Consider the following 15467-nt stretch of genomic DNA (forward strand, 5'->3'; position numbering starts at 1 on the left):
AATATTTATTTACCATCCAAAAAGTTTATCCATTTATAGCTAGTACAATTCAATATTACTGCTTAATCAAATCCTTATATATGTTTAGCAGTCAAATGTTGCTGAAATATGATTTCCCTTCATTCTTCCTATCAACACTATTTCTGAATCAATTTAGACTCTAAAACAGTCTAAACACATTATTGGGGAGACTTTTGTAACATTCAGTGAGTTCTGAATTACCATTATCACGAAGCAGTACCTCAAAAAATAAGAAAACTCTAAAAAGCAGTGTTCTCCACATTTTTTATATCTTGGAAACTGAAATTAATCATAAAGTTAAACATCAAATTAATTTCTTATACATAGTACTTGTGTCTTGTGTCATATATATAAAACACAATATATTCTCCCCTTTGTTATCGGGAAAGTTAATCAAGGATTTGAGTAAGAATCTTCAAGCAAGTATAAATCTAGTGGGTATTATGAAGCCAAAAATATTACAAGTGTCATTCAGATATAATCATCTGAATGATGATATAAACCAAAGGCCTTGGGCTCTTCCTGCACCCCAATAATATAAGGGGCACTAGCAAAGTTGAGAAATACGATGCATCAAGTGTGCAACTTCTATAACAGTGGGAGAAATAACTTGTCAGAACTATTGAGTACATTCAGTACCTTTTAAAGAAATAGAAGAAAAAACAATATATTCGTTGTCATAAATCAGAAAGTGATTTTTTTTCCTTTTTGCAAATGCATAGCAAATGCTATTTATAACAGAGCTTACCCCTCCCTCCCAAAAAGCACGTTCATTTTCCTTCTAAGTAAAAGCTGTCCCCTGAAGAGCATTATGAGAATGGCAACCTTTGAGTTCTGAAGCCTCAAACAGAAATAACTTCTAGCTTGTTTACCATTTTAAATACCAGATTATATAAACAGAATTATTACTCATTCCTTGCATTTAATCGCTAGGCATTCATATAGGACTGTAGGTGATGCCATGAATTTTTTCTTTTCTACAGGCTGTAGTTACTGTTCTCCTGTAACAGCTTATTACCACTCATGCATCTCAAATGACATCTTTCTCCTGTCAACTTTTTGATTTTTTAGAATGCTGATGAAAATATAAGCTGACAAGTGTATAATTAATTCATAACTTCAGGACTGACAGTTCCTTTTCTGAATTTTTAAAGAAGTATTTTGGAGCTTTGTTTTCAAACCTCTTACAACGAATAAGTATCTGGCAGAATACTTAGATATGCACTGTGTTGTGTTTGTATTAAACTTTGCCATTCCCTCCAGCTTTAAACAATGAGAGCTAAGAAGACTAGAGTCTACAAACCGTATTTCAAGAACTTTATCATCAAACATTTTTATCACTGTACAAAAACACCCATATACACATGCACACAGAGTATTCCGTACGTATTAACCATCTTTGCAGTAACCTTAAGCCTAATATTGCCTGTACGGGCAAATCCTAACCACTGTGTATTGTATCATTGAGTGGCACAAATCGTGAGCTCCACTGAAATCACTGAAACCAAAACACTGTACAAACTTCCCATGACAGGAAAAGTTGCTGAAATTTAGCTTAAGAGCATCTTCTCCACAGTGATGTAATGCAATGTTATTTCCATTGCCAACGGAGAAACTTTCCAGACTGTTTGTCTCGGTTGTACTTTCAGCACTGTTTATAGGATTTTAATCTTACAGATGTAGCTCTAGGTGTATAGTCTACTTATACGAAAATAAAATGGTATAAACTCATAGCTCTTCTCTGGAGGACACAAAACTCACCTACAGAATACTCTTTCACCATTCCTAATACTTCTAAAAGTTTTATAAAATCCCTACTACATCATACCTTTCTGAATTAATTTTTATTTTGTTTTGTGTTGTTCTTTTATTGTTCCTATACCTGTGAACATCCTCACTTTAGATTACTCAGCAGTAGCACAGGAAACTACAAGTTGTTATTCTAGGACTTCTTAAAAATAAGTAACCTAACAGGTAATCTGCACTAAAATGCATAACGTGCTATTTATGACTAGAATACTACTACACAGCAAACATAGCTGCTGTGCATTGCATTGTTTCAGCCGATTCAAGGCAATTTAACAGTATCACAACACTGAGAGTTGAGCTAAACCAGTAAATCCAATCATCCAGTGATCATTAAAAATACACAGCTGTGGTCTGGTAACTGAAGAAGTGGCAATGCCTCTTCTCATCTGAATGTGAAATAAATACAGAAATCTTAAATGTTATAGAGCAGCACACTTACATATTTGTGCAAGGTAAGGTTTTCAAAACACTGTTTCTCTGTTGTAAATGGCTAATGCAGAGTTTCTCACCTGGACCTGAAGTATCACAGGTTGAAATATATTCAGCTAATATTACTCCAGGAGTTAACTAATCATCATTTATTGTAATTCAGATGTGTATTTAACTCCTCAGCAGGATCACAATACACGAAGTTATTTGAAATGCACCTGAGCCAGAGTCAATCCAGCTGAACAGCTCTTAGCTCTCCTCTATCTGGCACATTGATCATATCCTCCTTTAAAAAAAAAGCTTTGAAAGAAGGGGTGAGCTGTGCAAAATACCCTGAAAGCTGAAACAAACTGAACTTGTGACAATCTTTCTTTCTCAGAGCAGATAAACAAGCAGAAGGTCTAGAGTCAAAAGCGCTACGCAGAAAACATCAGTATTCTTACGGTTAAGATAAAGCTCTCAAGCTAACCATCCCTGGTCGCAGCTGTCATGCTGTCAAAAGATAATACAGCCTTCAAAGGGGACCAACAAAACTAAGAGGCCAGCTGAGCAGCAAGCTGGAAACACACTTGAGAAAAATCAAGAGTCAGGATAATCTCTCCTTTTCCCCCATGCCACACACACAGCTCAGTTCAGTTTCAGCCAATTTGTGTCCTTGCATCTCAGCTGCTCCCCTTTTCCATCCCGCCCTTCCCCTCCAGGAGTTGAACCCAAGTGCTGGAGTTACCTGCTCTTCTGACCTAAGTATTCAAACTAAGAAAGATTTAACAAGCTGGGGTAGTCTAAGACACATTTTGAGATCTCAGGCCTTGGGCATCAGACCTTGATAACTGGAGTAAGTCTGAGCAGACTACACTGAGTTTTGGATCCCTGTCACAAGCAAAAATATGAAAGTAAAGAAGAGTTGTAGCTCCTCCATAATGCCCTGGATGACAGGCAGATGACAGTTGACATGCTATTACAAAAAACAACCAACAAAATTCCCCTCTCACCTTCAGTACACGTCATACCAGTTGCCCTTAAATAAAATAAAGGTGTAGCCCAGTAACAGCCACTTCATAACACAGCCTGTGACATCTTCAAAAAACAGATCAAACCCTCAGCTCAGTCCTGTCCCCAGGGAGGCTGCCAATGCCTACCTTGTCCCCATCCTGCCCTGCTCCCTGGCTTCAAGGACCTGCTCTGAGGAGCCTGTGCTGCTCCAGGCATCCAGGCCCACGATGCGCGCTGAACAGCTTCTCGCCCTTCTTCCTTCAAACTGTATAGTCCCCAGTGGGAAAGACAGAAGATTTTAAGGGACAAAACAATTCCCCATGCCTCATTTGCTCTTCCAGAGTACAAAGAGCACTACAAATGATTGCTTTTTGTCATTGACCAAAAGCACATTTTATTTTATTCCATACCTAGGATGAAAAACTTCAGCCTGAACAGTTAAAGTCTGGCTAAGTTACAAGCAGTTGAAAACTGAATCTTTTGGCACATGCCCTTAATCATAAGCAGGACTGCCAGCTCTGTTCAGAATAAGTAATACACACAGCCTTATGCAAAAAGCCCCTGGATGAACTGGAGAAACCAACTTCTCCAATACCCATGTATCCATGGTGACCCAAGTCACTTCTGCAGCAATTTGTGCTTATTTAAAACAATTTAAAACACTAAGTTCCCTGCACATAAGTTGATATGCTCCCCCAACTGTATTGAAGCTTTCATCACATAACAGGACTAATAATTCATTCTATGGAAGGTTTTTCCTTTTGTGTTTTAAAATGCAGTGATTTGAAAAGATAAATTATGCCAGTGTGAGCAGAGAGGACAGGCAAATTTTATGTTATGAAATAATCACCCGTGATTATTTGGCACATACAAATTTGTGCTGCCAGTCATTGTCTGAGCAAAGATCATAGGAAAGATCATAGGAAAGTTCCTTAGTTAAACACTGTCTGATTGACTGATCTGCAAATAGTGTGGGGACCAAAAATTAATAAAGCTGGTCTGGGGCAGGAGACATGACTACAAGTAGTTTAGAGACCCTTTAACATTACGTTGTTTGTGTAGTTGTGGCCATATCCCTATTTAGGGGACACTCCCCTGCTTTTAATAGAACTTTTGCTTTTGATAGAGTTTACTAACCCTTCTCAAGCCATCTTCCCTCACAACTTGATAGCTTGGAGCTACTCCCAGTTATGTCCCTTGCCCACATATAGGTTGATGTCAGCAAGACAGAGGTTGCTGTCAGTATGAAAAGAAGTAAAGTTCCCTTCAATGTCCTGCCAGCAGGCTACAAAACACAGCACTGCACTCAAGTCCTTTATGCTTCTGAGTATTAAATCATGAGTTGCTGCCACCAAGACAGTGAAGCACCACCAGCTCGAGGAGAGAGAGAGAGACAAGACTGGAGGCAGAAGTGGAAAAAGTAGATGGCTCTCTTAAAAGTGACTCCCCTTGAAAATTAAGGGTTAATAAGATCTTAATCAGCAAGGGAGCATATGGGGATTTTATGCCAGCTCCATGATCTCATCCATTGAGAGATCTCTCGCTTTTCAGCTATGATTGTATTATAGCTGAAGCACTCAGGCAATGCTTCGGGTAACAGGTGGCTGAAGAGAAACAAAAATCAAAGAGAAAAACTGAACAGGTGCATAGTGAAAGAAGACTTTGCAATTTATACATTCAATGGATATTGATTGCTACCATCTGAATACTTACCTGAACAGATCTTCCCAAGCAGCCCTTTCCCCAAACCTAAGAGAGAGCATGCCTCAATGAAAAGCAGCCTGAGAATTTCTGAGGAAAGGCACTCGCAAAGGAGCTACTGAGAAAAACACTGTTCACATGGGAACAACGACATGGAGCCAGACATAATGCGGTGCTGACAGGCAGACTTCTTGGGGAACAAGAGAAAAAGGGGGTGGAGGAAGCAATCTGATATCATTTTCCAAACTTAAATACAGACCTGCAAAACCTCAAGTCGTTTCTAAATGTGATGGAGAAATGTATTACCCATGATGGCAGGCTTTAAATTAATGTATTCACAATATGAAACTGTCGCTGCTCAGAGGGCCTTCAGAAACAGCACAGAAGATAAACAACAAGCCCAGTGCAGTAAGCGTTCAGAGACTAGGCAGTTGTGCAAGTACGGGTACCTAACCAGCAAGCTGTTTCGTAGTGTCTTTAAATCAAATCAAGAAGAACAGTACCAACAAAACAAAACAACGCAAAAAAAACCAGCCCCGTAACTGCAAAGCTAATTATTGCTGGCTGCAGCCGACTGTGACAAGCAGGTTGGGAGACAATAGTTCACTTTTAATTGAATAGTCAGAGCAAGAAGATTGAAATACTCTTATATTCAGAAAGTACCAGTAATCAAACACCACCTGCTGTTCTCACATTGTATTCACATGTGTGCTAAGCAAGCACAATGGCTGTCACTTTGAATTACTAGGTTTGAACATCTTCATACACAAAGTACAGAACAAGAAAAAGTGGTGTCAGATCCCTGAGTTTCAAAAACCACCAGGCTGACTTTTCAGAAGTATTTACTCCAAACTCTGCTTCTACACATTTCCTCCGCTGTTGCACATACAAATGCAAACATTTCTATCAATTCTGCCTTTTGTATACGTATACATAACTACTGAAGCAGACAGATCAGTGTCACCTAAAAACTGGAACACGCATCTCAAAGATACTTGATTTGAACATTTCACGATTAGAACAAACTTCACCTCAAAGACACAACCTGCTTCAGTTTCTAGAAGTTAAATTCATTGGCACGCTGGATGCTGAGGTCTGTACAATCACAGACACAGACCGTGACTCCAGAAGCTCCTGTTCTGTCAAACTCAAATCCAAATAACACCCCTTCCTCTCCTGTTCAGCATGTTTCTCCATTTGTTTGTTTCAACAGAAAACTGAGCTTATCCAGCTGTCCTCCAGTTTCTGTAGAACAGAGAATAAAGGTTAAACTTTTCCTTTTTATTTAAAGATACTGAAAGCGGTCAGCAGGGAGCAAGAAAAATATCCCCTAACAAGCAAAATCTGCTCTTGGCATTCACAAATGGATTTATTTTAATTTTTTAGAGGAAGAGAGTAATGTCAGACAAGTGCCATAGTAAGTACTACCTCCTGTTGGTTAAGGACATCTTAAATGCCTTGAAAGGCAAAGATGTGAAATATAGGTAAAAAATTCCCATTACTTTGTGCTCATCTGGTGATTTCTGCAGCAGATGCTGAGCAGCCACTAGTTTTTATATTCTAGATATCTATATTTTGTACTCTTTCTGAGGATGAAGCTGTAAGTATGGGCTCCCCACTTCACTAAAAGCATAAGCCTGCTTCCCTCCCACTCCAACACCAACTAGGTACCTCTGGAAATCAGCAGTGCCTCCTCAAACGGAGGAGCTGTCACACTGAGATCAGGGCCTACATCTGGAGTTAATGAGTGTGAGAGGCTGTTGTAACCTGTAGCAGAGCACAGGAAAAACTTCTCTGCAGCTCTGTAAAAATATATCGCTGGCTCCACATTTCACACCTAAGATCTACCTGCATAAAAAGCTGGTCCCTTGGTGCCAGAACAAACCTTTTTTACCTGATGGAAGCTCAAAATTCAAATCATGTAGCTTCTATTTCTAATTACAGATTAAACAGAAGAAAACCTTCAACAATAACCTCAGGGCGTGGGAAATGCAAACTTCATTAATCCAGAAAAGCAGTATTGGGTCAAGACACGTTTTGAAGAAACTACATGACAGATGAGAACTTACGTCCACAGCAAACCTACCTCAGAAATGGCAAGTTTGAGATGAATTTTTAATTACAGAAAAAATACCAGTGAAAGTATCTTCAGGCTTTTTCTGAGCATAACTAACCTAGCTGTACTCCAGCAAGTCCCTGCAGTGTATTGACCAGCCATGAAATTAACAAACTTTCTTAGCAGAATTAGGGGGATCTGGCATCTTTCCTAAGGCTGCCTGAATTTAAATCTCTCAAACCTGAAAATGAAGACAGTGATAACACAATACACCCTTGAAAGCTTAGATGTATATCATGAGGGTACAAACTACCTTAAAATTATTTTGTCAAAAAACTGTCAAATATTCTCCCAATCTTCCCCTGAAGCTACCCACCAACACTGTCAAATACTCTGGTTGAATCACAAACCTAAGCTGGCAGATTGCCTCTTCTCTTGGTTGGACGCATCTAACACCAGTAGGTGTAAGGTGTCTGTCAGCAATGCCTGGGTGGAGCAAGAGGACAGACAGACAACCAAACAGGCCCAACAGGCCTAGTGTCTACCATGACTAACAGTGCCCTCTCTCATGTTCTCTTCTACTGCTCGGGACCACATAGGGACTGTACAAAAGGTTACTGGGGGAGGTTTGTCTCTTACCAACTTGCAGAATCAGAGTACCTTGGCAAAGCAGCAGATGTATATGAACAAAAGCATATATATAACTGGAAGGAGAAAGCAGACCATTCACAACTTATGCCTGTGGATCGTGTAAGCACCTTTATGCTACAGTGGACAGCAGTGTGCTGGCATGCACAACATTGTCTCCATGCCTGTTTAAAGGTGAATAAAATACTTCAGAAGGTATTTTTGAGTCAAGAATGGAGGCTGAACATTTTCTATATATCAGCAATGGATTATAAAAGGTAGAATTCATATGTAGAAATCTCTGAGGTACTTCTGTTTGCTGTGCCCAATCTAATCTGCTTTAATGCAGGTGAATAAAAGGTGATGGCCTCTGTCCTTTGTGATGAGGAACAAAAAAAGCACCTAGAGGCAATGATTTTAATTGCCTAATTCTGGTACAAACTGCCAAACCTCAGAGCACCTGCTAAAAGCAGACAGACTTTGTGCCAAAAATAAACCACAAACAACAGCAGAGTAAGAATCAGCAACAGGAACAGAAGATTACTTTTTTCTCACTCACCATTTATGTCTTGCTTTGTGTCCAGGAAAGCTGGACCAGACTCCAAAGCTGGATCAGACTCACCAGAGTGGTAAGCTCAGCTTTAGCCCCTCTCAGTTACCTATTTTTTTAATTCTTTCTCCCTTTACCAACCCCCACCAAGAAAGGAGAGCTAATACCTTCTTTAAAATGGTTTGAACAGCTGAAAAATCCAGTTGCGTCAGAAGAAGGGCAGGAGTAAGAAAAGACAGGAAAAAATGCAAACCATCTGGGGCCATAGGATACAGTTAAGGTGAAGGCTATATTCAGTATTTTACATCCGAAATGTTTCAATTCTTAAAAATCTTTTAAAACCATTTTAACCTCCTGTTCCAGAAACTCAGATAAGTTGCAAACTAATACAGCAGACCAAGACCTATACCTGAACTTTGACTATTTAACACTGCAGAGCAACAGGCTCCAGTTAATACTTCTGGTTCTTCTTAGCCCATTATTTTGTAATTGCTTCTCATCTTCTCTGACTCCTTGGCAATGATTGTACTGGCCACAGTTCACAACAGCCATATATTTCCTTCCTCACTGCCTTGCACCTTTGCACTAACTTTTCTTTTGCTTCTTTGATAGGACTGAGCAAGAAGGGACAAAGAAGGAACTTCTCTGTGTTTAACAGCACTGTGTGCTACTTTCAGCATCCTCTCCCCATTTCTTTTCATTGCTCTCAGTCCAAATACCACTGATCCTAATCTGCTCAGCTGCAAGGTCCTTCACCAAGTGACCTTGCAGACATCTCAGAAAGAGATGAGAGGAGGCAAGAAAAGGTAATACGGAGGACACAGTTCTGACCTTACAAAAGGTGCAGGAATGTGAAAGAATGTGTGGGAGAAGCGACTCTTAAGCAGCTGCCTGTGATAGGAGGACACCAAGTGGGGAAAAGCCCTGATCTTCCTAACAAGCCCTCCTCACTTGAATGAGAAATAGCCATGACCCTGAATACAAAATCGAGTGTTAAAAAGTGAGCTATCCTCCCTCCATGTGTGACATGTCAGAGGGGAAATTTTCAAAAGGAGATGGGGGCAGTATTTGTGGATCCTATCTACCTCTTTCACCAAATCCTCCTCTTTATATGATACATTGTTCTCTAACATCTGATTTTGGTCTAAAAAGGATAAATGATCCTGTCAAGAGAGGACAAATGGGAAAAGGGAAGCTAAAACAGTACAAGAGTGAGAACTCCTGTTTTAGTCCAATATTATCTCCATCATTCCTCCCCTTACATCTACAGTGGAACGTCACTAAGGATTTTTTTTTTTAAGGTTTGAAACAAGGCAAAGAAAAACACAACAGATCTACAGTACAAATTCCTGAAAGGCAATACAATACCAGGTTTTGAACACTGAGAGTAGTCATCCTTAAAGGAAAAAACACCGTGTGGTATAGCTGCAGCACAGCAAGTGCTGTAACAAATCCCTTACACCATTTATGGCATACTTTGTCAATGTTCACATTCTTACACATAATTTTCTCACATATTTCTCATTTCTACACATAATACTCACTCTTCCTAGTTCTTTATCTTCAAGTGCCAGAACCCCAGTGCTTTCTGTAAAGAGTTTTACTTTGACAACAGGCCGAGGGTGAGTAGTGGTAAAATCTCCTTGAGTTCCCCATCTGCAATAAATAAAATAATAGAATTTAAATGGGGCAGAAGAATGACTTTAGAATGACTGTAAGGACTGTAATCTTTTGAACAGAACATATACTAATGCACTCCTAGAACATAATTTCCAAACTTCTGGAGAAGGGGGCAGGAGAGACAGAGAAAACATACAATCGTAAACATCCAAGATTAAATACTTACATGGAATTGACTTTCCTTTGTGATAAGACAAATCAGGGTTTTTCTGTGTGACAATTGTCATAAAAAATCAGTCATAAAATTGCTAATGGCAAAACTTACCCAAAGAACTGAAATTATATCATGACAGGGGAAAATAGAATCAAGCAAGCAAGCAAGAAAAAAGTTTTTCTACTAAATATATTACATTCAGTATATTGTGTATACAAATCACTCATTCAGCAAAGCATCAGGTCTTGATTCTAAATAAAAAAAAAAACACGCCACATATATGCTTAACTTTAGATGAATGGATATGCAAAAAGTAAGATTTGAAAAGCCTTAAATTTCATGAGATGTTACCATTTAGTACAGGAATGTAGGGGAAAAAATGTAAACACAAATGCAAAACCTGGAAAAATTGTTTCATAGTCATCAGAGTTACTTTAACTGGAAAATAATTGCTGCCACAAGACTTCCTGTTTTTGGAGAAACTAAATTAGGTAGACAAACTTCTAAGGTTTCTAACTGGAAACCTTTAATCTCAGTTGGTCTGCCAGTGCTTTCCCCTCCATGTGCGCCAGGGTACCAAAAAAAAAGAAAGGTATACTAATTAGATTGCTACTTCCTCCAAGATGGTATTCCATTTTCCTAAAGAGTTGCACGGCACTCATTGCATTGATCATACTGATTTTGATTATGCTAGTAGGCACAAACAAAATGCAAAAAGTAAGCACAGTTTCAGTTTCTCTTCATTTGTTTTTCCACTGCTTAAGTTATTGTGATCACCAGAAACTGACGAAATAAAGAACATAGGTGACTGTAAGAGTATACTCTATAAAATCACACAAGATAAAACCTTAAAGGACCTAATTTACAAACAGCAATATTTTAATTTTACTTTCAAGAATAATTTACATGGTCTCTCCATTCTGGAAAATGAACATACAGTTGTAATCTGCCATAAAAGGTATCTTAATAGGAAAAAGAGAATCTTTCAACTAACATGAATTACAGATTTCAAGACAAAACCTAGAAAGTAATATGTAACAGAAACCAAAAAGTCTTAAGAAAGTGGTGTTTCTGCATAAAGCAGTGTGGCTGAACAGGTAGCTAAACTACAGACGTGAGGTTTGCTGAAAGTTTACCAAATCTCCTGTTCTATTCTGTCTTTGCTTTGCCTGGGTTAGACAGATGCTCTCTCTCTGTGTCTCTGTGTCTGTGGTGGACGTAGCCTTAGCCTCAGCCAAAGCACTAATTGAAAAATTGAAACAGGGACTCTGTCAAGAAATTACCTTCCTCAGAGGGAGAAAACCTGTTTTGTGATTGATGATAGATGCTGTACTGGCAGGACAAGATAATGCCTAGCATTGCTGCTCTTCCCAGAGGCAGTCCCAGGGGTTAGGTTTTGTCACAATACAGAAATGAGATTTCCAAGGAGAAAGCACTTTCATAAAAGATGCAATTCTCTTATCTTCAGTCTCCCCCCAGATCCCACTACCCAGGAAGAATACTGCATTGCAATCTCAAACACGATCTAAACACGTTGTTAGCTGCACTCTCAGGAGAGGGGACACCAGGATGTATTTGTCTCTGAGTTCCCAGAAGCCTGGAACTGTGCACACTGCAATGGATAGGACCACTCAAATAATTAGGACAAACTCTTTGCTATTAAAAACAAAACAAAACAAAACAAAACGAGCTTCTCTACAAAGATTTAGTGCTACTATTAGCTCACAGACAAAAGTAAAGAAATCAGAAGAATCATCATCTTTAACATGAGATATGATCACTGTCTTTGACTGACACCCTTTTCCCATACCTTTTTACGTCTTTAACAGGGAATGGAAGCCCTTGCCTGAAAAGCAATGGTCTGGATCAATTCCCAAAGCTTAGTGTTCATGGTGGAAATATTCCATGCACTAATCTCCATGCTCTTTGCTGATCAGGACTTCAGCTAAATCTCGTAGCTTCTTATGACCCTGTCTTTGGAAGTGAGTTACCTGATAAAGCAGGTGGTCACAGACTTCTGCTGCCTAGACTTGAACAGCATTCCTCAAGAACAAGCAAGTGAGGAATCATGTTCCGTTGGAAAAGGCAATTCCAAGATTGTTTTCTTTAGCCTTATGGCTTACTTGTAGGGATGTGATATACATCTCGACTGCCAATATCACAGAAAACTTATACGAGGCTCATAGCTCATCTCCCTTATGATTCCCTGTGGATTACGAGGACCCAAACACTGTTTGGTTGGAGCTTTGCCGAAGTATCCTTTTTCATACCATTTGAACTCAGAACTTGGGAGAAAGCACCCAAAATACAAGTGTTAACATTTTAGCCTGTTTCTTCCAAGAATAAGAATGGGGATAAGAGATTCAAGTTCGTGCTGTGAACATAGTAAGATATGAGGTACTCAACATCTACTTATGGTGATCCAAAATAAGGGATGGAGTGAGTAAAATATGTCTGCCTACATAAGCTAGCCTATTTTTCAATACACTAAACTGTTCTGAAATTAAATAATCCTGGTACTCAAGATCTGACAGCTTTGAACACTTCCCCCCCCCTCCCCACCCCCCGCTTATTTTCTTTTATATCTTATCATGCTATTTTTACTCTTTATTAAGTACTTCATTTTAACCAAGTTCCATTAAAATAGAATATCATGCTTCCAGCTTCTATACCTGAAAGGCTAAAAAGAGCTATCAGATTTTCAGTGTACAGACCATCTTAAAATTACCCTATAATGTATTTGCAAACAGTAACTACAGAGAAGCTACTGTCCTATCATTATCCATGACTAAGAACTGTGCAGGTAAATTGCTTCAATATTATATAACACCAAGACCATAAATATAGCCTTCCATAGCCTTCCAAGACAATAAATATGAATTTACTGAATGACTTGAAATTTCTACTGTAAAATTCTTTTGACTTTTTCCATATTTTTAGCTATTTATTCCGTAACTATATATCAGTGAAAGGAGCTGTTAAGTTTTATGGTGAAGAATGGGTTAGGAGTTATTAGTTCTTAATAATTCATGGAATTAATATCTAAACTGTAATTACCATGATCTGAATCTTGATCACCATTACTGAAATTTCTGGTTTCAATTTATAGATCCTATGTGCTAATATAACCATATCCACTTGGTTTTTCAAAAATTTAACATTTTTCTTCCAAAACACATTTGTATTCTACCAAATATGTTTATTGATAACAATTGAAACATTAAATTTTCCTGTTCTCACTTCTGCTTCATCTCACTGGAGTTGCTGTCATGGAACATTTCCTTTAAAGGCAAGCCACAAGGTACAGGAAGGTAAATAGTTATTTTTCTTTTAAGGTAAGGGTTGCACCCTGATGTCTTCCTGGAGAAGGACATTGTAATTTGTGTGAATAACTTATCAGTTGCTTAATTTAGTACCTTTAAAACCTTTTCAATAAGAACCAACAATACGTCCTCAGAATTTAAGCACAGGATGAACAAAAGCGTTTTTCTTCGTATTTTACTTTTCAATTGCAACAACAGCAAAACATTTCCTGTAAAAAAATAAATCCTGCAGTTGACTTAAATTTTCATACAGAGGAGAAGGTAAGCTTGTATGTTCCAGCCTGGCTTTCTGTGAAAACAGAAAAGACGGAAATTGAATGTGCCGTTTTGATCTCATTTGAGACAAATTATTTTGCAGATGACTTCTTTAAAGCTTGTTCAATTATGCAGGTGCTGAACTGTAGAAGAGTGATAAGACATACAGGCAAATTAATCTACCTAATTTCTGAAATTGTTATTTCTAATAAGACCTACATATTTAATATTTTTTTTAATTATTCTTAATGCAATAGAAAAATATAATGCTTTTATATTTATACTAGCATTTACTTTAGCTACCAAATATGAGTAAGTGATGGTAACAGCAAATTAGCCACTTTCACAGATTCAGAGAAGCCATCTGTCCAATGATTTTTGGTAATGTGCATGATTTTGGGGCTAGATGTGACATGGGAAGTGTCTGATAAAACTTTTGTCAAACAGTGCCAGTATGGATCTCATTGGTATTCATATTAAGTTACAAACATTCCCATTATTGTCTGCTCTTTGTTTTTGTTTTGTTTTTAAATCTTGAAAACAAAACAAAACAAAAAAAAAAAAAAAAAACAGAAGATGCAATAATTTCAGCACTAAATGCAGCATGTTGACAATATTTTAGACTTCTAAAAACCACCAACTATAAGGCTAAAAAAAACCCTACCTCTTCAGGCTCTGATTTTGCTACATTATTTTCCTTTGTATTCATCATTTTTTCTGTTTCACTTACTTATTCTCTTTTCCGTAGTCATTTAAATTATTTGATTGATCATCTTTAATGATGATCACATTCTTTTCATTGCTGGTATCAGAGCTACATGGGGCAGATAACATAATTAGTGCCAGAGCCCTTTATCAAAGTTCATTGCCTTTCACTACAAAAGTAGCCTAGATAATCCCACACCCAGCAAGGTGCTGGATGTTTATTTCAGTGAAGACTTATCACTGTGTCACAGAACCCACTCTAAGCAAATTTATTTTTCTACTTCATCTCAGAGCACATTCTGTATATTGGAAATAGCAGCAAATTTATCTCAGGTTTTCCACTCTAATCACAGTCTCTGTTAGTCAAAACTTTTCTTTATGAGACCTTAAATCTCCAGCCTTACACAGGAGTGAATGTTATAAAATTTATTATTCTAGGCAAACATCTAGAAAAATTGTTTTAGCACTATTTATTGGAACATTTTCTTACTGACAAAGCATCAAATATAAAGAATTTTGCACCACCAGGAACTGATTTCCTCAGCAATTAAGAATTCACCTCCTTTTGCCCATTTGAAACCAAAATCAGAGCACGGTCTCCTTGGTGCCTCCTTTTCAGGTTTGATTCATGGTTTAATCCTACTGCATAAATCTACCTCAAAATATTTCTTCATCCTTCATTAAATCTCATTGCGACATCTTCTTGAGCAGCTCTTTTATTCCCTATCTATAGAGTGACGTGCTACTGAGTTAGAATGAGCAAGACAACCCACTGAAGCTAGTTTGTCAGCAGCACACTGCTCCATGGGGCAGTGGAGATCTGCCAGCACTTCCTCTGTGCAGTCTTGGAGCTGGAATTACAATATCCAGGTCTTCCAAACATGCCCATATCTCTACTGCTTCAAGAATCTATATCAGTTTGGTTGTTTCTGTATTGTCTGGAAACATACCATAGGTGTAGAAAAATAGGTATCCATAATCTTCAGGTCAGAAACTGTACTCACAGTTTAAGTGGTGAGCCAAAAGGTCCGGAAACAGAAAGATGGAACGGAAACCCCCAGCACCTCCCTGGCACATCTGACTGCACTGATACTTTAATCTAGATCACAACACCTTAAATTCAGGTCTGACAACTATTCCGTTGTTAGAAAATATTCTGTGAAT

The 15467-nt window shown here is 38.2% G+C and overlaps 1 protein-coding gene across 4 annotated transcripts in view; it reads right to left on the reverse strand.

Moving 5' to 3' along the window:
- CADPS2 (calcium dependent secretion activator 2) overlaps positions 1 to 15467 on the reverse strand; it is a 312175-nt gene that overhangs the window by 154193 nt on the left and 142515 nt on the right. For all 4 annotated transcript variants that reach the window (XR_014318177.1, XM_082768101.1, XM_082768100.1 and 1 more), the window contains exon 7: positions 9731 to 9842. Coding sequence is in view for 3 of the 4 variants with exons in the window: in XM_082768101.1 (XP_082624227.1) it covers positions 9731 to 9842 (112 nt within the window). In the remaining variant the exon portion in view is untranslated. The remainder of the gene's footprint in view (positions 1 to 9730; positions 9843 to 15467) is intronic.

The sequence above is a fragment of the Aythya marila genome (genome assembly GCF_965140915.1).
Source record: "Aythya marila genome assembly, chromosome: 1".
NCBI classification, from domain to species: domain Eukaryota; kingdom Metazoa; phylum Chordata; class Aves; order Anseriformes; family Anatidae; genus Aythya; species Aythya marila.